Here is a 21,134-nt window from a genome sequence, read left to right on the forward strand (position 1 = left end):
TAACGGTAAATAATTATCTTAGAATCATGAAAATAAGTATGACTAGGATCCTGGCTTTGCTATTTAGCAAGTGGCTTTGGGTAATTTTGTTTCACCTATTTGCACCTGAGATTCCTCAACTGTAAAGTGGGCATTGAAATAATAACTTCTTTGAGGATGAAATAAAATACCCAGCACAGTGCTTGACACATAAGTGCTCAAATAGCTTTTATTATTATTCTGGAATAAAGAATAGGCAGGTTTAAAATAGAGGAGAGGAGCCCTAGGAGAGTGGGGAAAAAGAGAACCCTTAACAATAAATAACCAGTAAGTCTGAGATTAAGAATTAAATAAATCAATCAGGCAGCACATAAAGGGAGCAGGGATAACACAAAGATAAAGAGCTTAAAGGGATGGGGTGGCTAAGCTGATGCCAACTCCCATAGTGACAGGGTTGTCAAATAAAATACAAGATGCCCAGCTAACTTTGAATCTCAGACAAAGCACAAAAAATTTAGTATGTTTGAGATATCACATGAGACATACTAAAGAAGTATTGTTTACCTGAAATTTAAATTTGACTGGGTGTCCTGTACTTTATTTGCTAAATCTAACAATCGTATCTGGGGGGAGGGATGCAATAGTCCCATTTGCAGAGGTTAGCTAAAGATTGCACAGTTAAGTGGTCTAAGATCAAGGCCCAGTTCCTGACGTGGCAGCATTAAGTTAAGCCTTGTGGTGGGTGGGTCAGGCAGCCATGTATCCAGACACTTGCACAATACTCAGGAATCATCAGGGAGGTAGGACCTGGGCTCTGGAATAGTCTACTTCAGGACATAATCAGTGGCTAGGAAGGGTGGGGGTCAGATCCGTCCCAAGTAAAGGCAGTGGCAAGCAATACAAGCAGCGTGAAGAATAACGAGCCATGGTAGCGCTTTGTATCTGTGGGAGGAAAAGAGGGAGTGAAACTTGGCAGTATCAACCACAGTAACCATCAATACCAAAATGGGAAAGTAGCAGAAACTTGGCTCTGCAGACTTGAGCACAAGTGGGGCAGAGCCAGCAAGTTGGAGTTAGGGAATAAGATCAATAACATGACCAGGTCTGGTCCCTGAGATTACTGAATCATGAGTATGCCTGGGAGAAAGAAGGCTTGGGACGTTCAGCTATTGTGAAGGGACATCCAAATTTGAGAATGTAATTCTAAGCCCCACAGAGCAGTCAGCAGGGTTATATGTCTTGCCAAGTGCTCAGACACAGGCAGATCTGAGCCTGGATAGCAGCATTAGTGGATTCAGCTACAATTTTAACAGACATGTAGGTGGCATACATTGAGAGTTTCTCAATCACAGCCTATCATAGGGCAGGGTCAGGAGGTATGGGGGATGAGAAGACTCATTTGGCCTAAAAGTCACATTCATGTAGAGTCTTAAGAATTGTGGCATTTTCTCCAAATGAGTTTAAATACTGTCACTGGTATAAGACATGATTTGACATTGTTTTTTTGAGATATAGTTCACATAGCATAAATTTCACCCTTTTTAAAATGTACAATTACTTTTTATTTATTTTTTTAAGATTTTATTTATTTATCTATTTGACAGAGAGAGAGACAGCAAGAGAGGGAACACAAGCAGGGGGAGTGGGAGAGGGAGAAGCAGGCTTCCCGCAGAACAGGGAGCCTGATGCGGGGCTTGATCCCAGGACCCTGAGATCATGACCTGAGCTGAAGGCAGACGCCTAACCAACTGAGCCACCCAGGCACCCCTAAAATGTACAGTTACTTTTTAAATGTACAATTCAGTGGCTTTTATTACATTCACAGTATTGTGCAACCATTTCCACTGTCTAATTCTAGAACATTTTCATAACCACCAAAAGAAAACGCATACCCATTAAGAAGTCACTCTGTATTCCTCACCCCTCCGATCCTCTGGCAATCTACTTTCTGTCTACAGATTTGTCTATTCTGAATACTACATATAAATGGAATCATACAATATGTGGTCTTTTCTATCTGACCTCTTTCATTTAGCATGTTTTCAGGGTTCATCCATGTTTTAGCAGGTGATCAGTATTTCATTCTTTTATGGATAAATAATATTTCATTGTAAGGACAGACTATATCTTAGTTATCCATTTGTCAGTTGATGGACTTTAGGGGTTTATTTCTACCTTTTGGGGTTTTATGAATAATGCTGCTATATTCATATACAAGTTTTTGTATGGACATAGGCATATGTTTTCATTTCTTTTCTTTTTCTTTTTTTTTATTTGGTTTTCATTTCTCTTGGGTATATGCCTACGTGTGGAATTGATGGGTTACATGATAACTTTGACTTATTGAGGAACTATCAACTTTTCCTTTTTAATATTCCCAAGAGCCTTCAAAAATGGAAATAAATCTGAGACTCTTCACCACTGAGAAATCCTGCCCTTAACCAATTTTCACTACTGGGATGATCTTCAAGGTCCAATAGAAAGAATTATACCAATATAACACTGCCACCCCCAAATGAGGTCTTACTTCCATTCTTCCCACACCTTCCCTCTTGTATCTATTTACTTCATGGAGATAGGGAGGTGTAAAATGGATTTTTATATGTCTTTCAGATACACTGTATTTTCCAGGTTACAAAGCTTTTTTTGACAAGAAGGCATTATTATTCCCATTTGGCAGATGAGGAAACTGAGGCTCCAAGAGGTAAAGTGACAAGTCAAAGTGACTTGTCCTAAAATCAGTGAGTTTCTGGTCTTACATTAGATGCTAAGGCTTTCAACACCTGGTCTAGACCCTTTTACACTAAAGTGTATGCCCTATAACACCTCTAGAAAAGGTGGAAGATCACTGATACATTTGGGCTCATAAACTGAATCCAGATTACCTCAACAATGTTGAAAATTAATCTTTATGACAAAAGGAAAATAAATAAACATGGACAGAAGGAGACAAGGAATTCTGTTTTTCCTTGTGAAGGTAGCATTACTGGGAATAACTTATCTGAAGGGAATTATCCACTCCCCACCTGTACAGTGTGAATCCACTGAGGGCCTGGTCTATGCTAGGCCCTGAGATACAGAAGAGAAGGAGAAAGGCTGGAACTAAGGTAAAATGAGTGAGGTATTTGCTTTGGGAAGAATTTTAAGGGGACCCAACAAATATAGTAATTAAGATAAACAATATTTTTCTTAGTTTTTTTTTAATTTTCAGATAATTGTAGATTCATATACAGTTGCAAAAATAATACAGATAGATCCTGGGTACCCTTTACTATGTTTTTCCCAATGGTAACTTTTTCAAAAACTATAGTACAATATCACAAAGAGGATACTGATGACACAGTCAAGATACAGAACATTTTTACCACTGCAAGGATCCCTCATGTTACCCTTTTATAGCTATACCCTCTTACTACCATCCTTTCTCTTAACCCTGGCAACCATTAATTTGTTCTCTATTTCTATAATTTTATCATTTAAAGAATGTTACATAATAGAATCATATAGTATGTAACCTTTGGAGATTGGCTTTTTTTTCACTTAGCATAATTATGCTTTTATTGCTGAGTAGTATTCCAAGGTATGCATGTACCACAGCTTGTTTAAACATTCATGTGTTGAAGAACATCCAGTTTTTGGCTATTAAAAATAAAACAGTTATAAACGTATGGGTTTAGTGTAAACATAAATTTTCACTTTTCTGGATAAATGCCCAGGAGTGCAATTACCATATTTTATGATAGTTACATGTTCCTTTTTTAAAAGAAACTTCCAAACTGTTTTCCAGAGTGGCCACACCATTTTACATGCTCACCAGCAATATATGAGTGATCCAGTTTCTCTGAATCTTTGCCAGCATTTGGTATTATCAATATTTTTAAAGATTTTAGCCTTTATGATCATTGTGTAGCATATTTCATTGTGGTCTGAATCTGTACTTCCTAAATGGCTAATGATGTTGAACATCTTTTCATGTACTTAATTGCCATCTGTATATCCTCTTCTGTGAAATATCTCTTCATATCTTTTGCCCATTTTCTAATCAGATTGGTTGTTTTCTACTGTTGAAGTTTGAGGGTTCTTTATATATTCTAGATGCTAGTCCTTTGTTGAATATGTCTTTTTCATATATTTTCTTACAGGTTAGAGTTTGTATTTTCATCTTCTCTCAACAGAAGTTTTAAATCTTGATAAAGTCCAATTTATCAATTTCTCCTTTTATGGCTTATGCCTTTGGCATAAATCTAGGAAATATTTGCCTAGCCCTAGATTCCAAGGATTTCCTCCTGTTTTTCTTTCCTAAAATTTTTATAGTTTTACATTTTACATTTAAGTCCATCATCAATTTTGAGTTAATTTTTGCATAAGATGTGAGGTTTAGGTCAAGATTAATTTTTTGGTTGTTGTTTTGCCATTGGATGGCCACTTGGCCCAGCATCATTTATTGAAAACCCATCCTTCTTCCACTAAAATGCTTTTGTACCTTTGCCAAAAATCAGTTGGGTATATTTGTCTGGGTCTATTTCTAGGCTCTCTATGCTATTCCATTGATTTCTGTGTTTATTCCTCCACCAATATCACATAGTATTAAAGACTGTAGCTATTTAATAAGTATTGAAATAGGTTACAATGATTTCTTTCACTTCAGTCTTCTCTTTCAAAAGTGTTTTTAGCTATTCCAGTTCCTTTGCCTTTCCATATCAATTTTAGAATTATCTTGCCTCTAGCTACTCCCATTTTTTCCCTGTATTTTGGTATAAATTGCATTAAACTTATGTATCAATTTGAAAAGTGTCAACATTTTGTCCCAGTGCTAATCATTAGGCTCTCACCTTGTTCCCTATGCCTTATTTGTTGCCCAGGTCACCAATCCCTCTACAACAGAGACCTGCTTTTATCTCACTGGACAGTGTATCTACCTTCCTCCTTTGCTTTCATATCAGAGACTAACTGAAGTCTAGTGGATAGAGCTCTTGTCTTTATGGACACACCATTTTGGAGGCAGCTGCGTACTGGGATCTTCCAAATATGTTACTCCTTTGGAACCTTCTTGCTCTGCATCTCCCACCTGTGGGGATACTCTTGTTAATTCACATCACACTCCAACTAACTCTCTGGTCTGTGGCTTGTCAGTTAATGTACCTAGTCCAGCTTTCTATGTGGGGCCTCAGTCTTCCCCAAACACTCATCTAACACCAATGTGCATATGTGGTAACAGGGGAATGAGGAGGATTCTTGGCTCTGGATTCTGGTCCCCTTCAGCTTTACTTGGTTTTCCACTGCTAACAAGGCCACACTAGGCAGGGCTTATTTTAAAAAAAAATTCATTTATTTATTTGAGAGAGAGAGAGAGTAACTGAAAGAGGGAGCACAATTTGAGGGGAGGGGCAAAGGGAGAGGAAGAAGAAGACCCACTGAGCAGGGAGCCTGACCCAGGGTTGGATCCCATCCCAGGACACTGGGATCATGACCAGAGCCAAAGGCAGATGCTTAACCAACTGAGCCACCCAGGTACCTCTAGGCAGGGCCTCTGGCTTGGGACTGGAGGACTTAGAATCTAAAAAAGGCACTTTGGCAAAGCTGTTTTTGACAAATAGAAGATAAGCATGTTTGTCTTCACAGCACTTGTTTTCTTCTTGCATTTCTTTGGTCTTTGGTCAGGTCCTGCTTACTCTGATCCTCAATTTACCTATCTTTAAAACAAAGACAAGTAGGACTAAAATACTGTTTTTCTTTAAAATCCAGTATTGTTTTAAGCAACAGAGTACTATGTTGAAAATCTCTTTTATGAAAACCCCAAATATAAAAACAATACCAGCTGAGCTCTAGTTGAACCAGGAATGGGGTGGCTTTCCTTTACTCTGAAATTTTTGGAGCTTTCTCAAACCCAATTTGAAAACCACTGATCTAGTTGACTTCTGAGAAGCCTTTCCAGAGCTGATATTACTAGCTTTTGTAGCATTAAATAAACTAAGAAGTAAGAGGGTCAAGAGAAGGAGAAATGTTGAGTCAGTCTTTATTCAAGATGTGTTGGTTTAGAGGGGCATGGGTTCTAGGAATATGCATGCCTTTGCCTGCCATAGGGAAATTAATTCAAGCTTTTTAATGGTGCCTGCAGCAGACCCAGTTCGGATAATATCTGTCTGGGAAAACCCTCCTGATTATCCAATTTGGAGTTCCTTCATCCTTTCTATGTGATCCTAGAGCATGCAATCCACTTCTTCATTATAACACAACTCACAATGTATTGCTATTGCTTGTTTACCAGTCCATCTCAAATTAGGCTTTAAACTTTCTGAAAGTAGGAACTGTTATTTCTCTGGACACTCAGCCCCTAGAATAACACCAAAAATAGAGAGCTTATTCAATAAATATTTGTTGAAGTGAAATGTTGGATCAAGAAAAAAATGTTTCTACAGTGTGGAGGTTCCTCAAAAAGTTAAAAATAGAGGCACGTATTGCATGGAGCACTAGGTGTTATAGGCAAACAATGAATCATGGAACACTACAAAAAAAAAGAAGAGTCAATGTAAATAAAATCATTCACACACTGTAAAAAAAATAGAGCTGCCTTATAAGCCAGCAATTGCACTACTAGGTATTTACCTAAAAGATACAAACATAGTGATCTGAAGGGGCACATGCACCCCAATGTTTATAGCAGCAATGTCCACAATAGCCAAACTATGGAAAGAGCCCAGATGCCCATTGACAGATGAATGGCTAAAGAAGATGTGGTATATAAATACAACGGAATATTACTCAGCCATCAAAAAAATGAAATCTTACCATTTCCAATAACGTGAATGGAATTAGAGAGTATTATGCTAAGCGAAATATGTCAGTCAGAGAAAGACAATTAGCATATGATTTCACTCAATGTGGAATTTAAGAAATAAAACAGAGGATCATAGGGGAAGGGAGGGAAAAATAAGACAAAATCAGAGAGGAAGACAAACCACAAGAGACTCTTAACTATAGGAAACAAACTGAGGGTTGCTGGAGGGTTGTGGGGGGGATGGGGTAACTGGGTGATGGGCATTAAGGAGGGCACATGATGTAATGAGCGTTGGGTGTTATAATCAACTGATGAATAACTGAACTCTACCTCTGAAACTAATGATACACTATATGTTAATTAATTTAGAATTTAAATAAAATAAAATTAAGAAAAGAAAAAAAATGTTTCTTGAATTCCTTTGTTCCTTCCTTGAATACTTCCCCCTAAGAAACCCAAATCATCCAAATCATTCTCCAAAAAGCATATCTTAATTTAAAGAAAGCAAACTATATTAATTAAATTTTTAGTCTTCAATAGAGTTAGTGTATTAATTTTTTATCTGATTTATGATAAAGTTGAGATGCATTTTTATGTGCCAGTGTACTATATGTAGGGCTTATCTAACATTATTTGATTAACATGAATAAAAGATCATGTGATCAATGTGTATAGTAAATTGATGGCCATTTTAAAGGACCAGCAATATGATTTCTCTATTTTTTTAAAGATTATATTAATTTATTTGAGAGGGAGAGAGATAGTGAAAGCATAGGGGGGTGGGCATGGGGGTGAAGAGGGAGAAGTAGGCTCCCCACTGAGCAGGAAGCCCAACTTGGGGCTCAATCCCAGGACGCCGGGATCATGACCTGAGCCAAAGACAGTTGCTTAACCGACTGAGCCACCCAGGTGTCCCATGATTTCTCCGTTTTTAAATAATGTCAGAAATTTAAATTTTTTGAATGTTCAATTTTATGACATATTGGTGATATAGCTACAATAGGCTCAATCCTTCCTTTCAATCCTTAGGATTTAGAGGAAAATGGGAACCTGACTGATGTGGGGCTAGGCTGCCAATGGTGGTAAATAAGATGATGACAAGAAGTTTATTGAAATATATCCATCTTATAATAGCAAATATTTCTATATTGCTTATTATGCCAGTAACTGGAACTGGTTTTAAGCCAGTTCCAAATATTAACTCAATTTAATTCTCTTTGCAACTCTAAAAGGTAGTTATAATTACTATTATCCACATTTTCCAGATAAGAAGAACAAAATTCAGAGAAAGCAAGTGATTTGTCCATAAGTCAAACAAAATAAACATATTGGGGCACAGACATGCAGCCTGACTGCAGATTCTGGGTGTCTCAGCACTCTGCATACTGCCACCTGTGCTAAGAAAGGAAGGGATATATGGGGCAGTCAAGCTGGGCAATTATATGGGCTCTATGCAAGGGGGTTTTGAAAACTCAGGGAAAAGACATTTTCCTTTTCACTTATCTCTCAATTCATTCACTTGAAGATGCCTGATGATGTTTCATTAATTGAGATTCATTCCTTTCAGTTAAGATTTGGTCTGCTGTTCATAATGCAATCAACCCTTGGGTGAGGTAACAGTAAGACTTAGGAGTTATTTTTATTTTCCTAGTCTGTTTTTATTTTTATTTTATGAGTATCATTTTTTATTGTACAGTTTCAATCTTTATACAGTTGAATCTGTCCATATTTTCCTTTGGGGTTCTTTCTCTGTTTACAAGTTATCATACCTCTAAGACTCTACTATAATTAAAGCTGTTTTTGCCTTATATTCAGGGAGGGACAATGACTCCAACCTTCATATCATATGCTGCTCTGTCTGTTTTGAGATTTCTAAGTGAAACTTCTATCGTTGTCTTCTTATGCATAAATCAAGACAAACTATCATTTTTCATGCTCTGCTCCCATTTCTATTCACTAAATTCTCTCTGAATTTGGGGGCACAAAGCAACCCTGAGAATTAGGAGAAGTGGAGAGGACAGTAAATGTATTAACAGGTACTGAATGCCTACTATGTATCAGCCACTGTGCTGGGTGTTTTTCACACCTTATCTTTTTCCATTTAATCCTTAAACAGCTGTATGAGGGGGAGGAAGGACCTATGGGTGGTTCCAAGGTGCCCCAAACTGAGAAAAATGTGAGAGGACTCTGGTAACATTCAGCCCTTCTGGAAGCCTAGCTCCATACTTGGTCCTGGAGATATAAAGCAGGCATTTGGTAATGAGGGTCTGAAGGTGATCTGAGCAGTTTGTCATCCTTAAAGAGGTAAGAATTAAAGAAAGAGGGAGGGCTGTTGTCAGTTTCCTGAGGGAGACAGCAGAAAAAAAGAAGAGATTTGATGTCAATACCTTGGGGATTGCTTCTATTTTGAAGTCAGGGGGAAGAAAAGGAGCAAAGGAGGAGAAATGCACTCAGAGAAAAAGGCAGTAAGAGCTGTGCTGTAGCTTGAAAGCCAAGGGAAGGAATGACAGTTCAGTATGATGTCATTCTGGGAACATGGCTCTGACCATCTCTCTGGGCAGCAACATAGATGGAGCCCAGCAACAAGCCTGCTACTCCTCTACCACAGAAGCCAAATGAGAACTAGGACAGGTTGCAGCAAAAATGAAACATATAGATGAAAGCATTTAGTAGAACAGCAAACATATTCACACACAGGTGAACACACATGTCGGAAAATTCTGACCATTACCAGCTTATGTGTTTGGGGGGCAATATCCAAGGAGTAAGAAAAGTGACAAATATAGTTATCCAGCTCTTTTGTCTACCCAGCAATCCTCAAAGATAGTCAATTACAGCATCATAGAATCCCAAAGTGATTAACTAGAATACCAGACCAGCTAGTCTAACCCTTTTGTGTTAGAAATGTTGGAAACATAGAGAAGGAAACAGACCTGCACAGGTCACACAGAGAGTTAATGGTAAAGCTGGGCAGAGAAACCAGTTCTCCTCCCTCCTTCTCTCCTTTGCATGATTCAGAGTAAATGAGAAATGAACAAGGAAAGGAATGGTGGCAAATGTTCCCAGTAAGTTGATGAATTTTTAAAAGTATATGTGGTAAAAAATAGAATCTCAGAATGTTATTAATAGAGCAGGCCCTGGAGTTCATCATCTACTGTAAGGTTATTTTACAAATAAGGAAACTGAGGCCCAGAGAGTGCTTGGCTGGTTAGTGGTGCAGCCAGTCCCTCAACGCAGCTCTCCTGCTTCCTTACCCTGCCCCTCCATGGAAGCTAATCCATACAGATTTAGAAAACCTGCATACATTCAAGAAATAAATACAACAAAGCAGTTGTTCACATGATTTCTCACCTGTCCTAGTCAGAATACAAGTGCTGTGGGAACAAGCACGTAGGAGAAAGTTCAAGGAAAGAGAGAATGACTGTATACTTTAGAACAGGATAAACAGGAAAGAGCAAGGGCAGATGGCTTAAATGACTCACATCTACTGGGAGTTGGAGGAATGGGTGACACAGGGAAACAAATAAGAGAGGGCCCTAGGTTCACATCTTGTTGGGCTTAGAAAATGGGGCTTTTAAGCATGTACACTCTGTTAGATATTTTCTTTTATGTTCCAAGGTACATTAGAGAATGCTGTCCTATCATTTTAAAGATGGGAAAACTGAGACCCAGTAGGGGAAGGGACTTTCCCAAGACACAGGGAGGCAGTGTGAAAGGTGGGATTTAAATCCAAGGTCATAGGCTCAGTAGTCAGTGTATCTTTTTCCTTTAGTTCTGGAGGAAGCTGATGAATGTTTACTAAGAAAATTCAGTAGAGGTTCACTAGGCTACTTTTATAATAGGGTTTTTCACAATAGGGTTTACAGACTTGGAGTGGAGCTTCCCTATTCTGACAGCATTTCTTTATACTCTGCACTTTCTTTTGGCGGATTTAGGTCAGTGACATTGGGTAGGTGAGAAAGGATAGAGGAGCCAGAAAGTTCAGTGACAAAAAACCATCAAAAATAGCAAGAATCTCAGCTGAAACATTGCCGGAAAATACCTAGCACAATCCATGTAGGCAGATGCAAATTATATGCTAATCACCCACAATTCCCATCTCCTGAGGGAATCTTGAGTAAGTTTTCAATTACTCCCCTCCCCCCCACACACACACTATAAGAATTATTACGCCAGATTAATTGGAGACATGGAGAACATAAACATTTCTGTGAAAATGGGATTGCCTATCTCTGCTCCCAACTTAACTGGTTGACCCCAGACAGGTCAATTACCATTTCTGATCTTCAGTTTTTCCATATGCCACATGTGGGAGCCCTTCTATATCTAATAGCCTATGGTTCTCTTCCATTCTTCCCTGTCTCAATGAATGGCACTACCCTATTATCCACTCTAAAAATCTAGGAGACATATAAGATGCCCTATCTTTCCCTCTATACTTCTTTATCCAGTCTGTGAGCGAATCATACCAGTTCTGCATCCAATAATATGTTTCCAATCAGTCTGTTTTTCTTCATACCTACTGTTACTACCCCAATCCAAGCCACCATCATCTATTTCCTGGATAACTGCAATAGCCTTTCAATGGTTTTCCTGCTTCCACTCTTGACCCAATACAATCTATTATTCTCACAACAGTCAGAGTGATCTTTAAAAACTAGATCATGGGACACCTAGGTGGCTCAGTCTGACTTTGGCTCAGGTCAGGATCTCAGGGTCCTGGGATGGAGCCCCGCATTGGGCTCCACACCCAATGGGAGGTCTGCTTGTCCCTCTGCCCCTCCCCCTGCTGGTGCTCACATGAGCTCTCTCTCTCAGATAAATAAAATCTTAAAAAAATAAAAATAGAAATAAAAATAAAACTAGATCATGGACTCCACTACTTAAAACCCTCAATGGATGCCATTGTAATTATTAGAATAAAATCCAAACTTCTCACTAGGGTTTACAAGATATTATCTCTGCCTATCTCCTCAATCTACTACAGCTCCCCTCAATCAGCCAGAGTCCTGCCTACTTTCTTTCATAGATCAAGCATGTTTCTGCCTCAGGACACTATTACACTGGCTGTTCCCTCTGCCTGGAATACTCTTTCTTCAGATCATTGCATGACTGATTCCTTCTCAGGAATTCCTTTTCGGTGTCATCTCTAAAGAGAACCCTTCCCTGGCCATTCTACCTAAAATATTATACTACTCTAATTCCATTGTCTTCTTTTAGTTTGTTTATTGGCTTTATCTTTACCTAAAATTATAATTTTTTTCTTTTCCATGATTATTGTCTTGTTCCTCCCACTAGAATGTAAACTTCATGAGGACAGGAAACTTAGGGAAGCAATAGAACATAGTGGTTAGGAGCATGGCTTCCAGAGCTAAACTGTCTAAATTCAAATCTCAGTTCTGCCACTTATTAGCTGAGTGACTCTGGGAAAGTTACCTAACTTCTCTATGCCTTAGCTTGCTCTTCTATAAAATGGGGAAAATAACAGTAATACTTCTTTGAGTTGTTGCAAAAATTAATCTGAATACATGCAAAGCACTATATCCTCAGTATCTAGAAGAGTGTCTGGCATGTAGTAGGTGGCCAAGAAATATTTGAAGGCTGACTGCATGAATGAATCCTTGATGCCTTCTATTCCTTCTCTCCTTTCCTTCCTAGTTTCCTTTGAGAAGATTTTCTCTGACTATAACCCTGCCCTCTGCCCAAGACTAAGTTTGTTCCCCTGTTATGTCTACTCACAGAACCCAGACTTCTTCCAATCCCTAATTGCTGGATATAGCTATATATTTGTATGTGATCTTTGTAATATAACTGGTCTCTCTCCAAAAAAACTTCAAGCTTGCTGAGGGCAGGGCCTATGTTTGTTATATCTATTATGGAATCTCCCCTGCATACCATAATGCCTGACATAATAGGTACAGAGTAAATATTTTTTAGCTGAATGACCCAAAAACTTTGACTCATTTTTCTCTAAGAAATGCTACTTAAGAAACATGATTTGAGGGGTTCCTGGGTGGCTCAGCCATTAAGCGTCTGCCTTCGGCTCAGGTCATGATCCCAGGGTCCTGGGATCGAGCCCCGCATTGGGCTCGCTGCTCTGTGGGAAGCCTGCTTCTCCCTCTCCCACTCCCCCTGCTTGTGTTCCTTCTCTCGCTGTGTCTCTCTCTGTCAAATAAATAAAATCTTAAAAAAAAAAGAAACATGATTTGAGAAACTTAATAAGTACTTGGCAGCACTTTTTGAAAGGTAATTCAGATTTAAAGTTGTTGTTGCACCTCTGCCTCCTCTTTTTGTTCAGTTCAGTATTGAAGCACAGAAAAAGATACATGAATTCAAACATTTTGGCCTCTACTCTTAATTCTTGATCTACTTCCTGAAAGCATCATGTCAACAAGCAACTGGCTGGCTTCTCCTTTGCTAATTCCTTGCATTTTAATGGTATTCACCCCAACATTCCTTGCCCTTCTTACCTATGTCTTACTAATAAGGACAATGTTGGTCCTGATAGGACTAAGTTTGTTTTTCCCCCGCCACCCCAAATCAATCAGTTTTTCTAATAAAATAATGCATTAGAACTCACCGCTAGTACAGCTCCTATATATTCTCTCATCCATTACAGACTTCTAATCAATTGAGAGTTATTGAACACTTACTATAGGAAGGCTACCAGCTTGGCTTGAAGGTATTGTTTTAAGTACTGCTTCAGGAGAAGGGGCAGAGGGCTATAATTTCTTTCTATTCCCCTCTCTTATCTTTAAAGTTTTCCTTCCCTTCCTTGCTAGCCTGGTTTCTTACAACTCAGTAAACAGCAGGTGAGATACCTGTCATTTAAGAGGTCAAGAAGCCAAGATAAACTCATAGAAGTTAAGAGGCTTAAGAACCCTTTCCTTGATTGGATACCTTGATTGTTACACATAGCACAAACCTTCCAAGCTTTAGGTGCTCCCAAGATCCCTCCTTCCACATTAACTGTAATTTCCTTTTAATGTCTATGGATTGGGGGCATAGGACATACTTGGCCCTCCATAGGCTCCCCATATTGGAGAATACCATCTGGCTAAAGTAACAGAGACATTGGATTCCATGGGGACCACAGCAGCTTGATAAAGGCATGTGGGGCTACAGGAAGAGCACAAGGTCCTGAGTTAGGAGTCCTGTTTCTGTGTCAGATGGGGTGGGTGACTTTGGACAAGTCCTTTGCCCCTCTTGGCCTGTTTCCTTAGTTTTAGTGAGGTTTGAAAGACAAGATATTTGCAAAATTACTTTCAAAATCAGACTGTGAAGCTATTAATACATTTAATTTAAACAGATGCAAAGCCACATCTAGACCCTTACCAGATATGTGAACAGAGCAAGATTAAGATTCAAAGAGTAAGTGGATAGTGAAAGAAGAAATATTAGTTTTAAAATCTCTGAGGAAATTCCTAAATTGCTTCCCACACATTACCAAACGCACCTTCCATTTCTCTTCAAACCAGAGTTAACTCATATTATAAAGCAATGTATGTTTGACATAAGTACATACATCTAAGACCCCATTTTACTTTTGATCTCCATATTTTTTCATACATACACCCTTTTTAATCTCCAACTAACTTGGTCCAACCCAGCCCAGGCTCTAGCTTTGTAACTTAACATGTGGCCTTGGGCCAAGCCACTTTCCTTATATGAGTCAGTTTTCTTCCTTGTCAAAGGGGATGAATCTACTTACCACCTTCATAGTGGTTGTGAAGATCAAATAAGGGACTGCACATGCACCTCTCAGCACAGTAGCTGATACAGGCCAGACATTTACACGGACTTGTTCCCTTTACCCTCCTCTTGTAAGATAGGGCTGGGGCCAATTCTTGCCTCTGGACTCTATGGTAGGGTAGCTCAGACCCTTCAAATGCTTGCTAGTAGCACTACATGACAGGGATCTTCAAGACCATGAAAAAAGTATTAGACAACACCTTGAGAATTTCCTGGTTGTGAAAGGTATGTCTGGGATCCAAAGAAGAGAAGGGCTTTATTTTTTTCCCTAGAGAACTCTTTAAATCAGTGTGGACATTCCCAGAATGTCCTGAGATTTATATTCCACTAACTTTTCTCTAGCACCTAAAAAATATCAAGCCCTGTATTCTGCACCATTGGGGATGTTTTCATTGAGTACTCACAACAAGCCCTTAAAGTGGGGCTAAATAGGTTCATTTTTCAAATGAGAAAACTGAGGCCCAGAAAAAGAAAGAACAAGCTCAGAGAGAGTTCTGATTCACTTTAGTTGGGAGTGAACCAAATTCCTCTTTTTGTCTGAAGCCCAGCTCTCTGGGCCTGTGCTCTGAGAGTAACTATTTCTTACATACTCTCATCGCCTCTAAATCATTTTCCACTTTGCCCCTAGAGTCACCTTCCTAAGACATCCTGCAATCTTATTACTCCCATGCTTTGAAACATAAAATAATTTGGCATTATTTGGCACACAGTAAGCATTTAATAAATGTATATTGAATAAATGTGTGGCTATATGATTAAGTCCAAATTCTTTAGTGTGACATTCAAGGTCTTTCACATTCTGGCTCCAACCTACCTTTTCTACATACTTTTCCCACTCCTCTTTCCCATCTCCACATGCCAGATTATGAACCTTATACCTCGACACCATGGCCCACTTGTCCTTTCCTTCCTATATCTGTTGTGCCCTCTCCTGGAAAGTCCATCCTCCTCAATCGTCTGGCAAATTCTCAGTCACTTTTTGAGACCTATTTACATCTTCTCTGCTCAGGTTACACCTTATCCCTTCCTGTATTATGATAGAATACTGCACTATAATTAATGGGTCACCTTACAGTCTCCCGTTCCTCAAAGCCAAGGACTTGTTTTTATTTATTGTTGCCTCACCCAGTGACCTCCCCCCCCAGTACCTCTTTCATTGACTGGCAAAATCTGTCCACAATAGCCAAACTGTGGAAGGAGCTGAGATGTCCTTCAACAGATGAACGGATAAAGAAGATGTGGTTTATATATACAATGGAATATTACTCAGCCATCTGAAAGGATGAATACCTACCATTTGCATCACCATGGATGGAACTGGAGGGGATTATGCTAAGTGAAATAAGTCCATCAGAGAAAGACAATTATCATATGGTTTCACTCATATGTGGAATATAAGAAACAGCACAGAGGATCATAGTGGAAGGGTGGGAAAACTAAATGGGAAGAAATCAGAGAGGGAGACAAACCATGAGAGACTCTTGACTCTGGGAAACAAACTGAGGGTTGCAGAAAGAGAGGTGGGTGGGAGGATGGGGTAACTGGGTAATTGGCATTAAGGAGGGCACCTGATCTGATGAGCACTGCGTGTTATATACAACTAATAAATCATTAAACACTACACCAATTTGAATTAAAAAAAAAAGAATAAAAAGATCTGAGCTCAGTAACTGTTTTTAGAATGAATGGAGGGCTGGAAGGAACTAGGTCACTCCCCCATTCCCCCAGCTTTAGCAGCTGCTCCCTCCTTCCTCCCCCGCCTCTTCTCTAATCCCACCCCCCTCATCTCCATCTGAATGCCAAAGCCACTAATTCCCCTGCAGCAGCCAGAACATTCAACATCTCAAAAGAGAATTCTTCTGCAGGGTTTCTCTCCAGCGAGAAAGCGTCCACTAATTAGGGACTCCTGGTTATCTTTTGGGAGTGGGTAGGCATAAGGGCCCCGGGAATGGAAGGGTGTGAGTACGTCTCTTATCTCTCCAGTTGCCTTCTGGGGTACTTTTTCCCATTTTTCCCGCATGGGCCAGACGAATATCCTCGTTCCCTTGAACACCTCACAACCTTTGACATAATTATCTGTGACAAATTGATTTAAAACGTGACAGCAGGAAGAGAAACAGGAATGTCTCGCTTGGCCTTCTGGGAGTTGTAGTCCCGCTGGTCCCTGGGCTGCCTGGCTGGTCCAGGAGCTGCGGACTACAGCTCCCAGGGCTGCTCTGAATCCCTACCGCACAAGCTCAGAGCCCCATGCCCGGAGGCGGTGGTTACGTTGTGTCTATTGTATCCCTAGTCGTGTGTGTTTGTACATTTCTCGGGACGTGAAATTGAGAGTGAAAAGCATGGCAGATGAGCAAGAAATCATGTGCAAATTGGAAAGCATTAAAGAGATCAGGTAAGTGGAACATTGCAGCGCCCCCTCAGACCCCTTGAGGCCCCCAAAATACCCCGCTGCGGGAGAGAGCTGAGTTACCTACGGAAAGTATCTATTGTTAAGCTACTTGTGGAGAGGGGCGGGAAAGGAACACATTCACGGAATTCAAGGATAGGAGGGAGGCTGGAAGGTGTCGGGACTGAGGCTAGCGGAGAAACTGACCAAGAGAGACCTCTTGCCAGATGTCAGAGAGAAAGCCAGATGGAGACACACGGGGGTTGGGGAGGACGGGGTGGGAGTGGGCGGTGGGTGGTGGTGGTGGTGTTGGTTCCAAGACAGCTTTTTTCATCTTGGGGTGGTAGTTGGGGGACAGCATTCTTAGATCCATTATTTTTTTAGGGTTTCTTGGCTCCATGGTGTATGTGACTCCTTGCTCTTTCGGAGTCAAGATTTTTTTCAGTCTCCTGATCAATTTCAGGACCTAGAGCTCAGGCTAGCCTTTTGAGAGCAAAGTCCAGCACACTGGGGCTGGTGGTGGCCGCCAGGGACTGAGAGCTGGGGTTGCAGAAGTATCCGGCAGGCTGGGACTGGTAGGACGGCAAGCACTCGCGCGTGTTTATTTTTTGCATTCACACATTCACCACCTTCTTCCTCTCCTACCCGGTGCTCTGTAAGGGGGATGGGAGCAATGGAGACGGGGGGGGGGGGGCGGGGAGGCGGTGGCTGTGCCAGATGGTGGGAACTCAGCTGCAGCTTTAAGGTGCCAGAGGTGAAGGGCAGGCCAGCAAAGTGGGAGTTGCCTGCGTACTCACCCTTTCCTTCCAGGCGCAGCTTTGGCAAGGTGATGATGTTGTCCTTGCTCAGAACACAGTATCGCCAGGCAAGTAGACTGTCTGGGATCACACCAGGCTTTCCTTCACCTACTCTGCTTTGCCAGAACCAGTCCCCCTCGCCGGCCCCAGCTTCCACCCTCATTTTGAGGGTGGCCTGGGTTGGACAGTCTCCCTTTAGAGCTTTCATGGAACCTGGGGGAAAGGATGTGGATATCAAGTGTGTCTCTTTAAGAAATAAGACTTTAGACCAAGAGACTTAACCCTTGGAGTTGATGTCTTTGGTGAAACTCACACATGTAGGTGGTATAGGGAAGCACTTGAGCTTTTTTGTCCTTTCGAGGGGTTGCATCTCTACTTCTGCTGGGGTGTAAAGGGAAGGGAACTATTATTTATTGAGCACATGGTATGCCAAGTTCATTGACCCACTACTGCTTATTTCAGCAAGAGTCCTGAGAGCTTCCTACACCTCATTACAACTGGGAAAATGGAAGGTCAGAACATTTAGGTAACTTTCCCAGAGTCAAACAGCTTGAAAATGCCAGATTTTGACAGGAACCCAGTCAATTTGTGTGCAGAGGCGCTGGTTTTCCCACTCTATCCCACAGAGGGTCTAGGAAAGGCTGGGGGGGTGGGCGGTTATGTTGCAATATTTTTCTGCAAAATCATAAGGAAATAAGGAGTGAGATACTTTGGTGTGTCAGAAGGCCAACTATCATAATAACAATATAGCTAATAAGAAGCTTAGGCCTGCAAGTGAAGAGCCTAGATTTCTGTTCTTACTGGATTTTAAAGAAACCTCTTTCCCACCCCAAAAGAAGGTACAGTTGGGAGAAAGGGAAGTAACCCTTCCCAGTGCAGACCACATGGGGAGCCTTTACCCTTACCATTATAAGTCAGGCATTCCTACTGCTAGCTGGGATGGCTACATCAGTGGCCTACAGAGAGGGCTGAGCTCCCACCAGCAGCCAGCAGTAACAAGGAGCCCCTTGCAAACCTGGAGGTCAACCAGAGACCCAGTGGAGAACCTGGATTAAACTGCTCACTTGCTGCAAAAGGAACATGGCAGGTCTGCATAACCAAAAGTTTTAAAAGAGATCCATTGTCCAAATATAATTTTTAGAAAAATCACTTGCCATACCAAGATTATCAATTTAAATGACAAGAGAAAGTAAATCCTTGTGAACATTGAGATGACACAGATGTTAGAATTATCTTACAAAGATTTTGAAGTATTCACTAAGTGATTGTAACACACTTAAAACAAATGATAAAATCAAATACCTCAGCATATAAATAGAAAGTCTTAGCAAGGTTATATAAAACATAAAGGAGAACCAAATAGAAATTTGTGAACTGAAAAAATACAATAGCCAAAAAAAATTATACAAACTGAGTGGATGGGCTCCACAGCAAGATGGAGAAGATAGGAAAAAAAATAAGACAACTTAAACGTCAAACAGTAGAAATCTCACAATCTGAACGAAGGAAAATTAGATTCCAAAAAAATAAGAAAAAAGAAAGAATTAAGCAGAGCCTCCAGGCCTGTGGGACTATAACAAAAGATCTAACATTTATGTCAACAGAATCTCAGGAAGAGAGGAGAAAAATTCAGGACTAGGAAAGTACTTAGAGAAATAGTGGGTAAAACTTCCCAAATTGAGCAAAGGACATGAACCTCCAGATTCAACAAGCAAAACAAACACCATCAGGATAAATGTGAAGAAATTCACACCAAGACACATCATAATCAACCTTCTGAAAACAAAGGCAAAGGAAAGATCTAGAAAGCAACCAAAGAGAAACAACACTTTACCTATACCTTCAGGGGAAAAAGTTTAGAAGACAACAGATTTCTCATCAGACACTGATGAGGCCCTAGCAGAAAGTGACACCTTTTCCAAGTGCTGAAAGAAGAGAATCATGAATCCTGAATGAAATCCCAAATGAAACCCCAAATCCTATGTCCAGTGATAATATCCTACATGAATAAAAGGATTAATCAAGACATTTTAAAGTGAATTGAAGCAGGGAATTTACCAATAGGAGGTCTACCTTATAAGAATGACTAAAGTAAGTTCTTCAAACACAAAACAAACAATAAAAGGAATTTTGCAAGGAAGAATACAGTGAGCAAAAGCATGGGTAAATACAAGAGAAATCTTTTCCTCTTGAGTTGTCTGAATTATGCTTGATGATTGGATCAAAATTTATCACACTGTCTCATGCAGTTCTCAGTGTATGTAAACACTTAAGACATTCATGTCACAAATAGGGGAGTGTAAAGGGAGGTGAGGTTTATATTTCACTTGAGCTGATACAATGATGACATTAGATGACTGTGATAAATTATGTATACATAATGTAATAATGAGAAGAAACACTAAAAAAGCTGTACAAAGGGATACACTCAAAAACATTATAGATAAATCAAAATGGAATTAAAAAATTTTCAAGTCACCCACAGGAAAGCAGGGCAAAACAAAAAACAAAAACAAAAAGAACAAAAACTAAAACCAGATAGAACAAACAGGTAACTAAAATGGAAGGCTGAGCCTTAACATATCAATAATTTTGTACATATAAATGGTCTAGACACCAATGTGAAAGAGTGGATTTAAAAAGAAAACAATCCAACTATATACTATCTATAAATAAATGCACTTCAAATATAATGATATAGGTAAGCTGAGAGTAAAAGGAGGGGAAAAGATACCATGGAAACTTTAAAAGAAACCAGGAGCAGCTATGTTAATGTCAGATAAAGCAGATTTCAGAGCAAAGACAAATCCCAGGAACAGAGTGGGATATTACATAATGAGAAAGGGTCAAACCACCAAGAGGACATAACAATTCTAAATATGTATGCCCCAAAAGTCATTTAAATTAGCTTGCTTTAGACAATTTTACAGTAATATACAAAGGTTACATCACTTGGTTTAAGAATTTAAAGTGGGGAAAGTACTATAAATACATACCTGATGTTCACACATGGGACAGGTAAACATGTATGGGAGGGGGAAAGAAGGAGGGAGCAAAGGAGGGGGTAGAAGGAACTGGAGAAAGGAGCTCACATTTGTTGATCACCTAATTTCAGAGCTCTTGGCCCATTTATATTTGATTGTCCTAGTGGAAATCTGTGGTAGGAATTATTATCCCCATTTTACAGTAATGATACTGAGGTTCAGAGAGGTTAGATAACCTATCTATGGTCACACAGCTAAGAAAAGGAAGAGAGAATACATCCTCCTATTCACATGGCATACGCATTTCAACAAATGCTGATACTCTCATTAACTATTATTTACAGTTCTTTAACTGCTCTAGTCTCAAATCCCTAGAAGGTATGAGCAGAGCAGCCTATTTCTGTTAAAAAATAATAATAATGTCACTTCTGAGCTTAAGTAGCAGTGATGATGGCAAC

General features: G+C 39.9%; 1 protein-coding gene across 4 annotated transcripts in view; it reads left to right on the plus strand.

Moving 5' to 3' along the window:
• Positions 1–16,693: 16,693 nt before the first annotated feature.
• Positions 16,694–21,134, plus strand: part of ZC4H2 (zinc finger C4H2-type containing) — a 43,180-nt gene continuing 38,739 nt past the window's right edge. For 2 of the 4 annotated variants that reach the window (XM_081808779.1, XM_081808782.1), the window contains exon 1: positions 16,697–16,901. In XM_081808779.1, coding sequence (XP_081664905.1) covers positions 16,849–16,901 — 53 coding nt within the window. In that variant the 5' untranslated portion in view covers positions 16,697–16,848. Of the gene's footprint in view, positions 16,902–21,134 lie in introns of all 4 variants that reach the window. The other 2 variants (XM_081808780.1, XM_006738421.3) reach the window with 2 other exon arrangements.

The sequence above is a fragment of the Leptonychotes weddellii genome, chromosome X (genome assembly GCF_054177405.1).
Source record: "Leptonychotes weddellii isolate Sample4059 chromosome X, ASM5417740v2, whole genome shotgun sequence".
In the NCBI taxonomy this organism is placed as follows: domain Eukaryota; kingdom Metazoa; phylum Chordata; class Mammalia; order Carnivora; family Phocidae; genus Leptonychotes; species Leptonychotes weddellii.